General features: G+C 45.7%; 1 protein-coding gene across 1 annotated transcript in view; it reads left to right on the plus strand.

The window, feature by feature from the left end:
• The first annotated feature begins 426 nt into the window (after positions 1–426).
• The window catches only part of LMOD1 (leiomodin 1), a 39988-nt gene continuing 21195 nt past the window's right edge, over positions 427–19219 (plus strand). Inside the window, exon 1 of the mRNA XM_080918192.1 lies at positions 427–884. Within this exon, the coding sequence (XP_080774318.1) occupies positions 624–884 (261 nt within the window). The 5' untranslated portion in view covers positions 427–623. The remainder of the gene's footprint in view (positions 885–19219) is intronic.

A 19219-nucleotide genomic window follows, 5' to 3' on the forward strand; every position in this document is an offset into this window, starting at 1 on the left:
ATTGTAAACGACGGGGAGTCCCCAGCCCGCCCCCAAACATTACCAAATACAGTAGAAAGGTGGCTGTGGCCACACAATGATAGAAAATGCTTTCTTAAACAGAGCTTGCTTCAGACTGGCGAGTGAGTGAACATCGCGGCCCGGTCCCTGCTACCCTGGCTTTCAGTGTCCAGCGGCTTCTGCCAGCCTTTGCATTTTTCACTCTTTTTCTCATTGCGTGGCCCCCTTGTCTTTAAAAGGCTAAACTGCTCTGTACTAAATTTGGTCACGCAGCGCTCCAAGATTCCCTGGAATGTCCTCAAGTTTCAAACAGCTCTGTCAGTGAGGCAGGCCCGCCCCCTGGCTTGGGGATTGGCTTCTGGACTCTGGCTGGGCAGCTGTCAGGTTTTATTGGTTGCTGGTTAGACGAAGCAGGGTCCACTAGCCTTGGGCTGCAGGGAGGCTACTGTGTCCCCCGGAGTACCTGTAGTTCAGTAGGGCCCAAGGAGCTGCAGTGTTTACCTAGCCGGGGCTTTGCATTCGAGCCCACTCAATTCCAACCAGACTAGTGCTCCCTGTCCCTTCCCAGCCTACCGCCAGCAAGCCCACCAGACTTGGTAGGAGCAGCTGCTCACTTCGCCAAGATGTCCAAGGTAGCAAAGTACCGGCGGCAGGTGAGTGAAGACCCCGACATCGACAGCCTGCTGTCCACGCTCTCCCCTGAAGAGATGGAAGAGCTGGAGAAGGAGCTGGACGTGGTGGACCCAGATGGGAGCATTCCTGTGGGGCTGCGGCAGAGGAATCAAACGGACAAACAGCCCTCTGGCTCATTCAACCGGGAAGCCATGCTCAACTTCTGTGAAAAAGAGAGCAAGAAACTTATTCAGAGGGAGATGTCCGTGGATGTGAGTGACACACCCCGGAGGAAAGCGGGGTGGGGAGGGAGGGTGGGGCCCCTAACTCCACGACTAGAACCCTTCTTTTTTAGAAGAACGGTTCTTACTGGCAGGGATCCAGAGGCTTCGGAATAGGTTATTGTGCGTTAAAAGAACAGGGTGAACTGTGCCCTTAATTTGCGTTGTAGGCAGAAGTTGGATATGGTGGCATCTCAAAAACCAAATAGGAAAAGGGAGCTGAGGCTGAGAGGTGTCCTTGAAAGATGCATTGTTGAGCTGATGCCATCCTGGTTCAGCATTCCTCTTCCTGCACCTCAATCCTGTGCTAGGGAGGAGGGAGAGAGACTAGGGTGATGTCTGTCTCTAAGCACTCAAGAAGAGAAAGCAGAGCTGATCAGAATGGCCCAACTCCAGAAGGCAGGGATAGGAATGCAGGGGGACACAGGGGAAGAGTGGGACACTGTCTGTCCTTGCCATCCATCCCTGGGGCCACGTTCTCGACTTTGGAAGCCAAGGAACTCCGGAATTCTTACTCTATGAGTAGGGTGGTTATTTCTTTTACAGCTTTGATGAATAAATATCAATACAGGTGTGGGGAAATGATAGTCCCTCCTTTGAGGGGCTGGTGACCCAGGACAGGAAACAGAAATGACACTCAGTCAAGGTCTTGATGCTTTTGTGCCCACCACCCTACCATCCCCTGCCCCAACCCTAAGCACTCACTCTGGAGTTTGGCTTTGCTCTTCTCTTCCATCCCCTGGGCTCTGGGCCCAACGGCTGACTTGTATCTGTGGCTTCTGGAGGCTGAGGTCAAACAGAACTGTTTTCAGCCCTAGGAACCAAACCCAGGACCTCTTGCATGCAATGTAAGCTTTGAGCTATGCAGTCCTAAAACTAAAGCCCTTATTTAATTACAAAGCAAGATGTTTAGGTCAAAGAGCACAGAAGGAGTCTTGCGCTCCTAGGATTTTCATTCTCCACTATTTCTGCTCTTCGTAAATACTGTGCCTGACTCTCTGTTCTCTCTTCCCCGGTTTCCTGACTTTGCCCAGGGATGCACTTATTTCTCCGGATGGAGCCTAGTCAAGCAGTAGAGGGTGGGAGAGTAGGCATCTTTGGTCAGATTGCTGCCTATAAGACCATTCTTGCCTTTTGTGGGTAATCTGTCACAGCCCACTCCTTGAAGGGCAAGTGTTAGCACCGTAGCCAGCTGGACTTGGGAATATATGTGAGTGGTGGACAGAAGTTTCTGTCAACTGGGGGATTGCGAGTGAGCCCTAACATGCAGCCTCCTTAGCATTACTATCAAAAGAATGGTGACGTTAAGGCCTAGTGTTTGAGTACCAGCAACTCTTGCTGCCCCGTCTGTGTGACTAGGCCACCCTCAAGCTTCCTAGATCTCAAGGACAATACTACCTGCCTCAGAGGCTGTTGAGGCAACTAAGAGGGTGGAGTGTGCCTGGCACAGAGCCTGGCACATAAGCACTCAATAGGTGTCAGCAGCAGAATCCATAATTGATTTCGGTAAAGGGATTTAAAACTGGTGAAATCAGCCCAAAGAGAATGTCTGCCCTTGTCCAGCCCTGCCCACCCCACAGTCTAGGCCCTTGTCCCTTTAATTAGTGGCCAGAGCAGAAAAGCAAAGCGTGGGCGCTCAGGTAGAGTGTCATCTCGGGACGAGGAACTAGCTCCAGCTCTGGCTGCCTGGGCCTTCAGCTCTGCATGAAGACCTGCACGTAGTAACCCAATCGGTTTGATATCAAGCCAACCAATTAGCCCAGCCTGTGGAAGCAAGATGGGCTACAGAGAACCTTCCATATGCCCACCACAAGAACCTTCTCTTTCATAAGCCTTATCAGTCTTAGGAGATACGTATTTTATCCCCATCATTAAAAAAAAAAAAGTCTCAAAGAGACTAAATACATGTCCCAGAGTGACACAGCTAAGAGGTGACCTGCCTGAAGTTGAAGTTTGTACACTGTCCTTTCACATAGGATATCAGAGTAAGGGAGACGATGTCAGCCCTGTGCTTCTTTATGTTTTAGGTAAGCTCTCATGTAGCTTGGGCTTGGTCAGGCTTTCGTGTGGCACTAGCTTGTCCTCACTGGACAGTTAGTGAGGATGACTTTGAACTCCAGATCGTGCTGCTTCTATCTCGGAAGCAGTGGGATTGCTGATGCGAGCTGTTGTATCCAGTTTATAGAGTTGAGCGTGGTGGGGTTGTGGTGCATGCTAGACCAGCTCTGTGCCAACTGAATCTCACTGGGGTCATACAGCTTGTGAAAGCCCCAGAGGGGTGTGACCCGGTGTGCTTGTTCAGAGGAACAGTGGCTGTGACAGTCTGGGTGGTCTCCCCACTTTCTGAGGAATACTACTAAACCAACTGTTGGCTAGGGAAAGTTGTGGGACCGTTTTAAGGAACTTGAGCTGATTCCCGGAGATGGGATGATGGCATTGTGAACAGTCTTTCAAAAGGATGTTTATATTTTAGACATAAGTAATAAAATATTCTTGGGACAGTTGATTGAATTGGGGCATTTGCTTAAAAATGACAGGGATGGGGGTGTGGGTCCACATGCTCCTTACAGCAAACTCTACTTCTGTTGGAAACTAACTATACTAAGAAAGGATTGTAGGAACCAAGAGTGACAAGCAAGCCCATTCAACTTCTCCTGGGAGGGAAACTCTAAGACTTACACCATGGCTGCGGTGCTAGGGTGGGGGCCATGAAAGGGATTGGGGTTACCTCACCCGCACAGGGCTGAAATATTCCTCCCATACCTCTTCCAGGTCACCACCTCCAGGTAGTCATCCCAGATTCCTAGGCAAAGCCAGGCACCTTGGTTGAGCATTCCCAAATCATAACGTTCTATCCAGGACATTTAACATTAAGGAAGGGGGCACACTCTTGTGGAAGTCACAGGACAGTGTTCGAGTCGGCTCTTCACTTCCACTGCAGGTTCCAAAGATGGAACTCACACTGTCAGGTTGCGCCGAAAGCAGTTTTTCTCTTGCTGAGCCACGGGCTTTTCATGGTGACGGAGATTGAACCCAGGGCCTTGAGCGCAGCAAACATCTGCCCTACTGTGGTGCCTCATACCCCGTCCCTCTGCTTTTGTGTTCGGCTTTCCTGGCTCCTTCCCGAAGCAGCATATATTATTCAGGAGGTAAGGCTTCCATACAGGAGGTCCCCAGCTGCTTATGAAAGGAATTTTACTTAGCAGCAGATTCAGGAAGGCTGGAGGCAGGCTTCGTTCCTGCCTGTAAATGGGGTGGATCTGGCTGCCAGGCTCCTCTCTGGTCCTCTGGGAGGTTCTCCCTTAGCCCAGGTGGAAGACAGAGCCCTCCCCCGTGCATGAACCAGCTGCGCACTGAAGGCTCCTTGTCTCATGTTCCAGAGAGCTGATCACAGGCCAATGCTTATCTCTTCCCTTTCCAAGTAGTGGGGGGAGACCCCTCAGCCTGCCTCTCCTGTCCTTCTCCCTAGGGTGACAGAGACCCAGGATTAGCACCTGTGTGAACCCGGGGTCAGGGGGCAGGGCAGCTGGGCTAGGGGATGAAGGTTTTCCCTAGAGGTTAACTTGTGACTCTGAGCAAACCACTGCGGTCCCCAACCTCCCACTGCCTGTTAGCCTCCACAGTCCCTTCCTCCAGGTCTTCATTCAACTCCAGGCCCCTCGGCTCCCTTCATGAGTGAGAATCCCTGCACCAACCCTCAGAGTGCCCTTTGCAGATAGCTGGGTTAGTTGGGAGCACAGCAGGCAACACAGCTCACCGATTAAGGAGATTAACCCCAACTGCTACACACTCAAAATAGCCCTGGACGATGGGGTAGAGAGGGTAGAGAGGGCAGAAGAGGTGATAGGGGCCTGGTGACCCAGGTAGGCACAAGTACATACCTAGAAAAAGCTAGCCACATTTAAAAGCCACCTCCATCTGTAGTTTGGAAAAGCAGCTGACCAGCTGGCTGCTGGCCGCTACAGGTGTTTGTCTCAATGTGTTGTTTTTCATCTTTTGTTGGTTATGTACATCATATGTAACAGATTTTGTGGCCAGGCTATGGAGGCATTTAAAAACAAGACAAAACAAAACAAAAACAATCGGAAACAAAAAAGCAGACCTGGATCCCATCGGCAGCGTGGCTTCTGATGCTCAAAGGTTCTTGGAACAGCAGATCTGAGACCATGAGAGCTTGGGGAGGGAGATGTGAGAGGTGGGCAAGCCAGGTGGCCGGTGGGCAGGAATGAGGAAGACTTGGAGACGGCCCAACAACAGGAGGAACATGAGGGGTGTTTTCCAAGCGGTCTGAGCGCTGCTGATCAAGAAAGGCTACCGCCAGCAACATGGGGAGTTGGAAGCATCAGGGCTTCTGGGACTTCATGGTCCACAGGTCTGGATAAAGGGAGGAAGACAAAGCTTCCATCTAGCCTACCTGCCCTCCCAGCCTCTTTCCCTCCTCCAAGACTGTGGAATTATGGGGTTAGCTCATGCCAGCATGTCCATAGCTGACTCAGACTAGGCAAGCTTTGAGCGATAGGTACTAAGAGATTTGCTGTGTGTGTGTGTGTGTGTGTGTGTGTGTGTGTGTGTGTGTGTGTGTGTGTGAGACTCAAAACCAGAGGGGCCACAAGGCATACAGGTAGATGGAGGAAGAGGCTGATAGTCGTGTGGCTGCCACGTTGGATAAACAGGAATGTCCTGACTCATAGGGTAAGGTCCAGATTAAGTTGTATTGTGCTTATAAAACTGCACCAGGCATAACCAGTAGAAAGCGGTAGCTCACAGCCAGGTTTTAAGTCCCTGTTCAGGGATTCTCTGCAACCAGGCCAGGCGTGAGCTAGAAACCCAAAGGCACCTGAACTCAGCTAGGTCCAGATTTGGGTTATGCTTCTGCCCCTTCCAGTGCCAGTGAAACCAAGTACCTTAGGTGAGAGAGAGAACATTAACTTCTTTAGCATGTGCTGGAGTCAAGGGCATTAGCAATACCATCTCATTGGCTTAGCTTCATCAGCTCCATTACTTGTCAAGAGAAATAATAATAATAAAAAATCAGCTTCGAAGGGCTATTGGTGGATTAAACAGGATCAAGTATTGAGAGTTTAGTTCATCAGGAGAGAGACTTTCTTCACTCTAAATTCTTCAGGCTTTGTACCTGTGCAGATGCCAAAATGACATTTAAAAAAAAAATTTCTCACAAGGCTGAAAACATTCTGTCGGCAGGAGTGAGGTGATGATGAGAGGGGTGAGGGGAAAGAGGAAAAGCAAGCAAGTAATTAGGAAAGGAAGCAAGGATTATCTGTCACTTATTGCCTAGCTCCAGTCACCTGATGTCACAGAGCTACCTTTATTTCACCTCCTTCTCATCCCAGGCCCAGGGACCCATGCTAGTTTACGGGGTTCTGAAAACAGGAGGAAAAGAGGAAGCCGAGGAGCTGTTCAGACATGAAGAACTAACTCTCCTCATCAGCCATGTTCCATCCCGGCATGATCTCAGAAAAGCCAGGGCTGCTTTGGTAGTTTTGGCTTCAGCTATCTCTGGGGTCCGCTGCAGAGGCCAGGCCAGGTCGTCAGGACACTGTTTACAAACAGCTAGGAATAGAAAGGCCTCCTGCTCCACGCTCCACCCTCCCCTGCCGTCGCTTCTTCCCTGTTCAGGATCCTTAGGCTCTTCTATCTCATCAGCACTGACGCCAGAGCTCCAAAGCAGGGGGTAGGGACAGAAGGCAATCTCCTGCCTCCTGTGCTGAGGTAAGCAGGATGCCGAGCAGGGCTCCAGAAGGCACTGTGGCTGCTGAATGTATAGAACCTAGTCTCTTCAGAGTCCGAGCAGATCTGGACTCCCATCCTACTGTGCTAATTGCATGGTCTGGACACATAACCATACCAGCCAGGGCATCTGTCAAACGGTCCCCAGGGGAGTGGAAAGGCTTAATCATATGCAAAGGGCTTCAAGAAGTGTGCTGGTTGGAAACCTAGTCCTGAAGGCTCATGAATGTGTGTTTTTTGCCTTCCCTTTGCTTCATCTCAGCCCACTCATTCCCTTACCTATGTCCCCTCTCCCTACCCCTTCTCTTTCATGCTAAGGATGGGGAGCACCCAGAGCCTCACGAATTTTAAGCCTAGACTCTGACTTACACCCCAGGAGCTTCACCCCCTTTATACACAGAATTGACAAATCATGATCTATGCTTATAAGGACAAGGAGGAATATACTAAATTATCAATTTGTCAAATACTCATTGAGCTTCTACTATACTGGGCATTTCCTAGATGCTAGGACAGAGTGACTAGCATAGAGATTGTCCTTGTCACTACAGAGGTTACATTTATTCTCACAGGACTGGTGTAGACAATGGCCCTTAGACCATGACCAAAAGCAACCTGGGGAGGAAAGAGCTGAAATCAGTTTGGTTTGCATGTCCAGATCACAGTTCATCCACACTCTATCCTTAACAGAAGCCAAGGGGAAAACTCCAACAGGGCAGGAAGCTGGAGGCAGGAACTGAAACAGAGACTATGGAGGGATGCTGCTCACTGACTTGCTTTCCAAGGCCTGTTCTGCTTGCTTCCTTATGCAACCCTGGACCACCTGCCCAGGGGTGGCTCTACCTCCAGTGTGATGGGCCTTCTACATCTATCACTGGTCAAGAAAATCACCCCACACACTGCCCACAGACCAATCTGATGAAGGTATTCTTTTCAACTGAGGTTTCCTGTTCCCAGATAACTATTGTGTCAAGTTAACAAAGCATGATAGAACACACACACACACATACACACACACACACACACACACACATACACATGTGCGCACGCACGCATGCACAGAGACAGAAAGACAGAAACAGAGAGATAGAGACAGAGAGAACATATAATCCCATCACTTGAGAGACAGGATCAGGCAGATCTCTGTGAGTTCAAGGCCAACCTGGTCTACAAAGCTAGTTCCAGGACAGCCAGGGATATACAGAGAAACGCTGTCTTGAAAAACAAGCGAATACAAACCAAAAGAAAAGCATTTTTTCTATTTATTTGCTTTATGTTTGTGCACCGTGTGGGTGCCTGGTTCCCACAGAGGTCAGAAGAAGGCGTCAGATTCCCTGAAGCCGAAGTAATAAGTGATTGTGAGCTAGGTGCTGGGAGCTGCTCTCTGCAAGAGCAGCAAGGGCTCTTAGCCGCTGAGACATCTTTCCACCCTTCGAATAATATCTAAAACCATGAGCCTAGAAGGGGTCACTTAGGGAGTGGGTGTGGGTAGAGAAGAGCAGACATTTAGGTGTTGGTGGAGGAGAGAGAGCTAGTAGACTGAGGTGGTCTCGTAGAAACAAGTAGAAAAAAGGAGTCAGGAAAAAGAGATCTCTCTGATCTCCATTTTGTCCTTATTGCTAAGAAGTTTAAGAAGAAGAAGGCAGGGGGTCAGCCACAGAACCTGGAACGTGGAAACCACTTGGATAGTAGAGTTATTTCACTGTAGTGAAGAGTGGACTCAACGGTGTATACAGATTCAAGGAAGAATATAATAAGATGCTTGTGTGTGTGTGTGTGTGTGTGTGTGTGTGTGTGTGTGTGTGTGTGTGTGTCTAACACAATCAAGAAAGCCAAGGTAGATGTGGCATCAGGGAGGACTTCTATGAGACAGGAAACACTGTTGCCTATCTATATGCTATATATTTTGGGAATAAGTCAGCAGAAAGAAACACTTTAATGACTCTGGGAAAGGAGTAAGGAAGAGATGGGGCTTTCGGCAGCTGGCAGGAGCAAAGGAGATAGTGGTGATGCAGCCAGACTGACAGGTGTGGGGAGGGAGTGGCAAAGCTGTTCCCTGACGCATTGACATGTACACCACATGAGCTGGGAAGACAACGTGGGCAGCCACATATAGGCTGGACTGAAGCAGGGAGAATTGTAGGCGTCTGCACAATCGTCCGTCAGGTCAAGGCCTAGGTCACCAGAAGAATGCTCAGTGCTCCCTGGGAGAGGTAGAGAAACAGGAAAACACTTCTAGAGAAATCTGGCCTGTAAGCTGTCACCAGACTACAGCCGGTGATGCTTAAAAGCCCAGTAGACTTTCTATTTCATGTGTATCTGTTTGTCCTCAAGGACACCCATGCTCAGGCATGAGGGAGCACATGGTTCCTTCCTAGTACCCAACTGACACCTGAGAGATGGGACCTGGACAGATTTCTAAGTCAGGGAACGTGGTGACTTCCCTGCTGACTCCTGACACTGTGTGGCCTCAGACAAGTGCTTAGCATAAGTGTAAGCATTGCCTTCTTTTGTTTTTATTCTTTTCCGTATTGCATTTGTACTTTGAAAACCGGGCCTTCCCCCATACAGTTTTACAACAAAAGCCATGCAGAAGCATGCACAGTGGGTAAGTGTAGACAGAGTTGGGTGATTGACCAGAGTGATCAGGACATTAAACATCTGCTAGACGGTACCATAACACCCACCCAAGCTTCCTCCCCAAGCCTAACAACTACCTCTACTTTCAACGCCAGAGGTTAGTTTTGTGTGTTTTTAAGGACTTCTATGGGAAGAGTTCTCTATCTAGAGACTTTACCTCCACTGTTGAGAAAATCAAGGGTGGTGTCATCCATAGCATTTTTTTTTGTGTGTGTGTGTGTTTTGTGTTTAGATTTGTTGTTTTGTTTTCTGAGTCAGGGTATCACTGTGTAGCCCTAGCTGCCCTGGAGCTTGCTCTGTAGACCAGGCTGGCCATAAGCTCAGAGATGTGCCTACCTCTGCCTCCAGAGTGCTGGGACATGTGCCACTATATTTTTATACCTCCATCTTGTGCAATATTCCACAACATGAGTATATCACAACTCATTTCATTTGTCTCCCTGTGAATGGGAATGTGGGCTATTTTCAGTCATGGTTCTTCCACTTATGACTTCCTTTCTGTTTGGTATGTGTCTTAGTGTGGAGTTCATGATTCAAAAACACTTGACTTACTTCAAGGGATGATGCTACTGATTTGAAGAGTTTTTAGGAAGATGAGATTTAAAAAGATAGAGGTGGTCTAACCCCATGCTTTGCAAATAATGGGTGTTTGGTAGATGACCATTGTGGTCATTTCCAGGCGAGCAGCCAGGGTGCAGGCATGTTCTTTGAATATATTGTACATCCATCTTCTAACCTAGTCTTCTAAGAACCAGACACATTCCTAAAGCTCAGACTAGGTTCTTTTACTCCAGGCTCTCTAGCTTTCCAAACCGTGTGGACTTGGACAGTATCTTCTAGCTGGGCTTGGAGGCAGAAGCAAGTGGGTCTCTGTGAGTTCAAGGCCAGCCTGGTCCCACAAATCAAGTTCTTTGATAACCAGAGCTATGTAGTAGGGAAACCCCTGTTTCAAAAAACAACAGCAAACAAAAACCACAAGTAGAAGCTGGAGAGGTGGCTCAGCATTTAAGAGTACTGACTGCTCTTCCAGAGAACCCTGGGTTCAAATCCCAGCACCAGCAAGGCAATTCACACCTGTCTGTAACTCCAAGATTTAATACCCTCACACAGACATAATACATGCAGACAAAACACTGATGCACATTTTTTAAAGGAAATAAATAAAAGAAAGAAAAAGAAGGGGTTTTCTACTGCATGCCTCCTCCCCTCCTTCTCTTTGCTTGCTCCAGCATGGCAGCCCACTGCCTCTTCAGCTAAGTTTCAGGCCTCTCGGTTAATTTCCTCCTTAGTTTACGCCTGCGTTTCAAGTCATTCTAAACATTGTTCTCAGCTCTCAGATTTAATCTTCTCCAACCTGTTATCTATTGGTGTGATGGGACTGTCTGTATTTCTAAGCCACATCCGAACCACCAGCTACACCTGGAGAAAATGTCCCGGCCATCCATACCAGCGCCCCTGTGAATTAAAAGTCCAGGTCCTCAGCTGCCCCTCAGAGATGCCCAGGACGTCTTGCCATGACCCTCTCACTCCCCAAAGACGTTACTCCAGAAGGCAGCTGTTCTCTATGAACCATCTCTTCTCACTCTAAACAGACGGCCTAGCCTACATTTCATGGAGAAACATGAAGCCAGCAGGGAAGATGCTTGAAAACCTGTGAGCACCCCGAATGCAAACCCTCTTCTCTCTCTTCCCGTTGAAAGGGCTTCATTTCTCCTGTCCCCATCCACTTTTGGATTTCACTCACTCCTGCCTCCATAAGGACCTTTGCTACTTTGCACCCCTCCTTTCAGCTGCAGCATCCCTGACTGCTGTCTTCAAGTCTCATCTCAGCTCTTTGGCCTCCTAACCAGGCTATAGAAAAACCATCACCGCTGAGCATGTGCCTCAGCAATGCTATCGGCTCTGATGGGGGCAGGAAAGAACCATTGGATATGCTTTGTTTTTTTGAAACAGGGCTTCTTTGTGTAGCCCTGGCTATCCTGGAACTCACTCTGTAGACCAGGCTGGTCTTGAACTCACAGAAATTTACCTGTCTCTGCTTTCTGAGTGCTGGGATTAAAAGCTTGTTTCACCACCACCTGGCTACTCTCTTGGTTTTGTTGTTGTTTTGTTTGTACTTTTTAAAAAATAATTTATTTATTTTATGTACATTGTTGATTGCCTGCATGCATGTCTGTGTGAGAGTGTTGGGTCTCCTGGAACAGCAGTTATAGACAGTTGTGAGCAGTCGTGAGGGTGCTAGGAATTGAACCCTGGTCCTTGGTAAGAGCAGCCAATGTTTTTAATCTCTGAGCCATCTCTTCAGTCCCTCTCTTGATCTTAAAATACTCACTACTATCGCACCAAAACGCCACATCCACCCAACTCTTCTTTCTTTCTTTTTTTTCTAATTCCTCCCTTCCGGCTGTGGAGGGAAGTGGTACTCCTTGTAATGGCTGCATATCACTTTCTCCTCTGCAGTCTCCCCAGGTGCCTTCTGCCCTACAGCCGCAGTTACCAGCCTATGCTAAGCCTCTATCTGTGGCCTAGATCTCTATTTTGGGTTCTAGATCATTCAGTTGCCTCTTGGATACCTCAAGTGTCTCAAATTCAACCTGTCTAAAAATAAATTAGTCATCGACACCCCAACTTCTTCCTAAACCTGCTTTTCCTCTACGATCTGCACTTTGGTAATAGATGTACCATCTAACCCAGAACCAAGGACACAACCCTGGAGGTTAGGCGGCCCTCTTCTCGCTCCCAGTTTCCAAACTCGATGAGTGATAGAATCCTGCCTGTTTTACCCCTGTGATCTCTTAGCTCCTCTCTCTCCTACACATCCATCGCTGCCATCCATATCAGCCACCAACCAGACTCATGCTCTCCCAGTTTCTCCTCTCTCGACATTGCAACCTATCCTGGCCTTGGCTGCCAGAGTCTTATTATAAGATGAAATCATGATCTTGCCCCTCCCTGCAGAAAAGCCTTCAGTTGCTCAACAGAGCTTCCATGATCAAATTTACCCTCCTTAGCATGGCTTAGGAGGTTCTTAGTGAGCCAGCGCCTCTGTCACTCTCAAGCCAATAATACGCCTCTCCTTCACCTCTACCCTTTTCTGTAGTTGGAGGCTATTCGTTGGCTCTTCATAGCTGCCAAGCCTTCTCCTTCTCCCTCAGTGCCTTTGAAAGTTCCATCACCTAAGTGGGATGCTAGGTCTCTCTAGCCCTTACTTCACTGACATATCCTCTTTAGAAAGATTTTATGGTTGAGTGGTGTATGTACCTTTAACTTCGTCACTTGGTAGGTAGAGATAAAATGGATCTTTGAGTTCGAGGCTAGCCTGGTCTACAGAGTGAGTTTCAGGACAGCCAGGGATACACAGAGAAACCCTGTCTTAAAAAAAAAGAAAAGAAAAGAAAAGAAATAAAAAACTGAAAAACAAAAACAAAACAAACCAACAACAAAAATAAAACAACCAACAAACCACACAAACCAACAAAGTTTTCCTAACCTCCAGTCTAGAACTGTGTGCTTCGCTCCTGTGCCACAGCAGCATCTGCATGTCTGGCACTTAGCACAGCAGGTACACCTAAGACATCATGTTAATGTCTCCAGCTGTTCTTCCCCTGTTGCGGTAAATATTAAAAAGTGGAAACCTTTTATCCCGAGCTAGTGCCGGCGCCCTTGGGGCCACATGGCACTGTGGGCATCTCTAACTTAGCAGTTCCATGCCGCCTCTAAAAATTCCAGTGTGGCTCACTCCACCACCCCGTGTGTTGTTTTTACTCACTTTCCTCCACCATCTGGTATAAACATGACTCCACAATCATTAAGCTATCAAACAGGTTTATATGTTAAATTCTCAATCCACAAACCCTCTACACAATAAGCTCACAACCAATGAGCAAAGATATAAACTTCCCATCTAGATGAGATAAATAGAACCATAAAAACCTTTAGAAATAATCATAACAACCTTATAAATCTAGAGTTGCACTGAGAGAAACTTTCACACCTACTTCCATCTTGCTTCCTCTGTGAATCTCCGCCTACCACCTCCTCTTCCACTTTTCTAGACTGTTCCCTCCCTACCTCTCCACTGTCCAATCATGTATCACCTTGACATAAACCTACACATCACCCTTTCTGTTTAATTTTAAAAAAGCTTTTCCCTCAAATGTAAGCTACATACAACTATTACCATTTGAAAATATTTAAAATGATTATGTTTTTCAAAGCTAATTATCTTGGGTAGGCTATAAAGCTAAATTAGTCTTCTACTCTGCCAGAAATCTGAGAATGGCCAAATATTTTAAAACACAGGAAGCCTAACATGGTTTCCAGAGCTGAGACAGGTTGTAGAGACACATTTCCACTAGCAATCCCCTATTAGCAACATGAGAGAGCAAGTCTTCAGCCTTCTGGCCCAGGATCAACTAATAGACCTTTGAAATGTAGAAATCTCAAAGGGCTGATAATTTTGGCTCGGCAAAGATTATCAGTCAACTGTTTTGTATAATGTGTTCCTTTCTGGACAGTATCAGTCTGTAGATGAAATAGGCAGTTTCTGCCCAGTGGCTGCCTAGTCATAAAGTATACCTCACCTGGAGGTAGAGATGTTTAATTTCTTCATTAAACCCACAATGGGGGAACTGTAAGGAGCAGATATGTCTCAACAAAGGATAAATAACATCAAATGTAATAATTTATGGATTTCTGATGTTTTTGAAAACCACCTAATTATAAAAAGCATTTTTGAACTGAACTGTTAAGCCTTTACTACTCTTGGCCATTTTTAGTTGAAATGTCTCAAAAAACACCCTTTTAATTGACTCAGAACCATGAGTTTGCTATCTGACCCTTAACTCGTATTGTTTAATCAACTATAATAGCAGTTATAGAACTGGGTCTAAGCCTTGTATTCCTAAAAGTATTCTACAGGCATAATACCTATATGAAAGTAACAATACTAATCTCAGTTTTATTTTTTAAATTTTAAAAAAGATTTATTTATTTATTATATGTAAATAGACTGTAGCTGTCTTCAGACACACCAAAAAAGGGCGTCAGATCTCATTACAGATGGTTATGAGCCACCATGTTGTTCCTGGGATTTGAACTCAGGACCTCTGGAAGAGCAGTCAGTGCTCTTAACTGTTGAGCCATCTCTCCAGCCCCTAATCTCAATTTTATATTTATAAGAAATTATACCAATGGAAACCTTAAATTTGTATCAAATAAATTCTATCCCACTGTAAAGACTGTAACTTCAACTTTGTATCAATGACAAAAATGTCTACTAGTATAAGATATGACTTTAAGTTAGTTACCAAATGAGATTATGGCTGTACAAATGAATCTGGATAAATATGGCTAATTCCTCCCTGTTAAATTATGATCATTTCTAAATTCCTCATAAAAACAACCTTAGAATAACCACCTTCACCCTCCCAAAGTCCAGGGAATTGGGGTGATGACTCTTTATAGCTTCTTTAAGCTGAATACATGGGCGTCGAGAATCTAGAAGGGGGGAGGGGAATAAGGAAGCCAGCAGTCCTCTAGTCCATTTCACCTATCATCAGGGGAACATGTCTGCCACTGAGCGATGACATGCCTTTCCCTGTCCCCTGTCCTCTGCTGCAGCTAGGCTTAACTTAATCTCAAAATCTCTGGAAGGATGTTGGCAGTGACCATAAAGTACTGGAGAAACAACTGTTTCCATGGTCAAGGGGCTTAGGCTGAAGTCTTCAGATTTGTTTCCAGGTCCTCCAGTCCTTGTTTTAAAGAGCAGCATGAGCCAAGCATGGCAGCACACGTCTTTTTGTTTGTTTTGTTTTTTCACAACAGCCTTTCACTCTGTAGCCCTTGGTGTTTCTGAGTTTAGAGATCCACCTGCCTCTGCCTCCACAGTGTGGTACTAAAGGTGTGTCTCACCATGCCTGGTTTACGTGGCACACACCTTTAATTTAATCCCAGCAGAGGCAGGCTAATCTCTGTTGAGTTAGAGGCCAGCTTGGTCTACATCAAGGATTCCAGGTTAGCTAAGGCAGCATAGTGAGGCCCTGTCTCAACAAAACAAACAACAACAAAAATAAAGAGCAGTGTGCTATTTCTAGCTGGCTTTTAAAAAATATAACTTATAACAGGCAGTGGCTTTAGACCCAGTAGAGGCAGAGGCAGGCAGATCTCTGACTTTGATACCAGCCTGGTCTACAAAGATCATTTCAGGACAGTCAGGGTTACACGGATAAGTTCCGTCTTGAAAAAGAAGAAAAAATATTTATATATTTTTATATATAACACATATGTATATGATTTATAATGTATTATAGGAAGTGTGAACTTCCCTGTCTTTCTGTCTTTTTATAAGTTATCGTAATTACAATGTGTTTCATTATGGCATTTTTTGGGAGCAATTCATTCTTTTCCTTTGTTTTGATACATTCTTCGCCACGGCTCTCTTGTGGGGACAATAGCTCTAACTGCCACCAGATAGATCTCCCTCTGCTTTCCTGTCATACGTATGCTCTCTTCCTCCCCAGTTAAGGATCTCTCCCTCCTTTGAGCACAGACGGCTCTATGCTTTCCCATTTGTGCCTGAGATCCTTCTGTGCACATATGCATTCCATTAAGTTTTCTCTCCTGCTCATCCTATTAGTCATTTCTTCAGTTCATTAAAAATTCTTCCTAAACATCATTTTCAGTGGGCGTCATCACAGCCCACTGTATGACAGAATTGAACCATTTGCCTATATTTGGACATTTACATGGTTCCCAATAAATATACTTTCCAAGGTCCCAAACAGATCTCCAGAGCCTCAACACAAGCTCCTTCCCTTGGCTTCTGGCACCCATCCCCAGAGATGAAACTAGCCAAACCAGATGATAAATGGACCCGTTAATGCACTTGTCTCCCAGCTGAGTCTCTGATGAAACCAAAGTCCCAGAGGAAAGCAAAGACTCCCTGGTTGCTGGAAACGCAGGACTAATGGGCAGCTTGCAGGGCAGACATCCCATAGTGTGGGGAAACATGAGGCCACAAATGTTATTTTTCAGGGGATCAAGTTCCTAATGTTGGATCGTCTGCCAAATGCAGAGCGCTTTTCCTCTTTCTCAGCTCCCTGGAATATGACAGGGTGTATGCACCCTGGTAGAGTAGATGCACCAAGGTTCCCTCTGTCTTGGAAAGAAGACTTATTGCCACTTAAAAATAAGCAGGGGAACCCAGTCACAAAAGAACACCCATGATATGCAGTCACTGAAAATTGGATACTTGCCCCAGAAAGCTATGAATACTCAAGAAACAACTCACAGACTTTATGAAGCTCAAAAAGAGGGAAGGCCAAAATGTGGAAGCCTCAGTCCTTCTTAGAAAAAAAAAAAAGAAAAGAAAAAAGTGTGTATTCATCATATATTATTCTGTAACTAATTTTGTGAGCTATAATAATATTTTATAAAATAAATTAATTAATTTAAAAAGGAAGAAAAAAAAAACAGAGGCTGGGGTGTGGCACAGTTGGTATTAGGCTTCCCTCTAGTACGTGAAGCCCTGGGTTTGATCTCAGGTGCTGCAAAACAAAACAAACAAAACCCAAAACAAACGTGCCAGCAACAGCATGAGAGAGAAAGAGAGAGAGAGAGAGAGAGAGAGAGAATAATCAGAAGGGGGAGTAACTAGTCCATCCTCCTACTTCCATAGGAGACCACACCCTATACACACGCTGAAGTACTATGGCAGATGCACACAACACAACACCAAGGGAAGCAGTAATTTCTCTTTATGAAAACCACAGAGGGGCTGGAGAGATGGCTCAGCGGTTAAGAGCACTGACTGTTCTTCCAGAGGTCCTGAGTTCAATTCCCAGCACCCACATGGTGGCTCACAACCATCTGTAATGAGATCAGATTCTGGTCTGTCTGAAAACAGCTACAGTGTACTCACATAAAATAAATAAATAAGTAGATAGATAAATAAATAAAAGAAAAACCACAGAGACACACTGCAGGTGCGGAGTAGCTAGCTGGCATCTTAGGATGCAGCTTAGCTGGCATCGCATGCATGGCCAGATTCATTCAGCCACAGTGATGATGAGTCTAACACCTCCTGTCTGTGTCAACCTTTGTGGGTTCCACATGTGTCACATGTGAACCTCCTGTGTGCCTGATATGGCAAGATGACCTTTAACCTGCAAACTGAGCCTTCCTGATGTCACACAGCTGGTGCCCCATAAAGGTCTGATTTTCTTTTTCTTTTTCTTTCTTTCTTTCTTTCTTTCTTTTTTTTTTTTTTTTTTTTTTTTTTTTTTTTTTTTTTGGTCCTTAACCTGAAACAAATCACATATAATTTAAAAAAGAAAAACAGACAAACAAGCAAACAAAAATACGTTACTATTATCTCTGTGTGTGTGCATATGCTGTGTTTACAGAAGGCAAGTTTGTGGAGTTGTTTCTCTATGTCCACTTTTATGTGGTTTCCGATGCTCTGACCCAGGTCATTAGGGTTGTATGACAAACACCTTTACCCACTGAGCCGTATTGCCGGCTCAAATTGTGTGTTCAACAAATTCAACAGAAAACAAACAAACCCAACCAACCTTGTCCCTCTGCTAGAACAGAGAGTACATTTGCTCATTTGCTGTTGAGTGCTGGCTGCTGCCTCAGATTCTTGGCCCTGTGCAGACCCTGAAACCCACTCTAAGATGGGCTCTGGTAGAAACAGTAGCTTCTGAGAAGCACTTTGTCATGATTCCTTCTGCTGGTCCAGCAGAGCCTGGTGTCCTGACTTCCCTCCCCACCTTTCTCCCTTACCATAGACTTTATTTAACTATCCTCTCTCCCTCTCTCTCTCTCTCTCTCTCTCTCTCTCTCTCTCTCTCTCTCTCTCTCTCTCTCTCTGTCCCCTTTGGAAGAGGCCATGATCTCCCAGCTTGCCTAAGGACACTGGAGCAATCATACAAGTCTAGAGGTTTTATAGTTAATCAGAAACAAAGATAAACAGGAAAAAAACTGGGTCTCAGGGGAAGTGACAGACATTCTAGGCTTAAATTGTCCCCTACAGCCACCATTGGCCACACGCTAAGTAATGGTTTGCTGTACAAGGGAGAGGACTTGAGTTCAGGCCTCAGGACACACATAAAAAGTCCAGGTGCAGAGGCATGTGCTTGCATCTGAGGAGGTAGCCAGGTGTACTCCTGTAGCTTGTCTATTTACATATATGTGTATGTATATGTGTATGTGTATGTATATATGTATATGTGTGTATATATATATATATACATATGTAATATAGCCACATTCTATTTCTTTTGGAATGTACAATATAAGATGGCTATTTTTAAATAGCTTTACAAGTCAGAGATAATTAGAAACGTCACTCTTCTGTAGTCTCAAATGGAACTGGAAAACAGACTGTGTCCTTTGCTTAAATAGGATTTATTAAGATAAAATTTCGAGCCAGACATAGTGGTGCATGCTTTTAGTTCCAGTATTAGGGGAATTGAGGCAAGTAGATCTCTGTGAGTTTGAGGCTAACCTGGTCTACAGAGGAAGTTCCAAGACAGTCATAGCTACACAGAGAAGCTGTCTTGAAAAAACAAAAAAATTAACAATTAAAAAGAAAAGTTTAGTCTCATCACTTGGGAGGCAGGACAGGTGGATCCCTGAATTCAAAGCCAGCATGATCTACAGCTCCAAAACAGGCAGCGCTACACAGGGAAACCCAGTCTTGAAAAACCAAATAAATAAATAAATAAATAAATAAAAGTTTAAGCAATGTAAGATAAGAAACCCAGCACGGTGGTTTTGTGTCTGTAATTCCGGCACCTAGGACACTGAGGCGGAAGTGTCACCATTAGTCCTAGGACAGCATAGTTCAAAAAACAAAGGAGGGAAAGACACAAGAAGGCAAGAAGAGTGGGACAGAGGAAAGGAAAGAAGGAATAGTAAAAAGAAAGGTTGTG

The sequence above is a fragment of the Micromys minutus genome (assembly GCF_963924665.1).
Source record: "Micromys minutus genome assembly, chromosome: 6".
In the NCBI taxonomy this organism is placed as follows: Eukaryota; Metazoa; Chordata; class Mammalia; order Rodentia; family Muridae; genus Micromys; species Micromys minutus.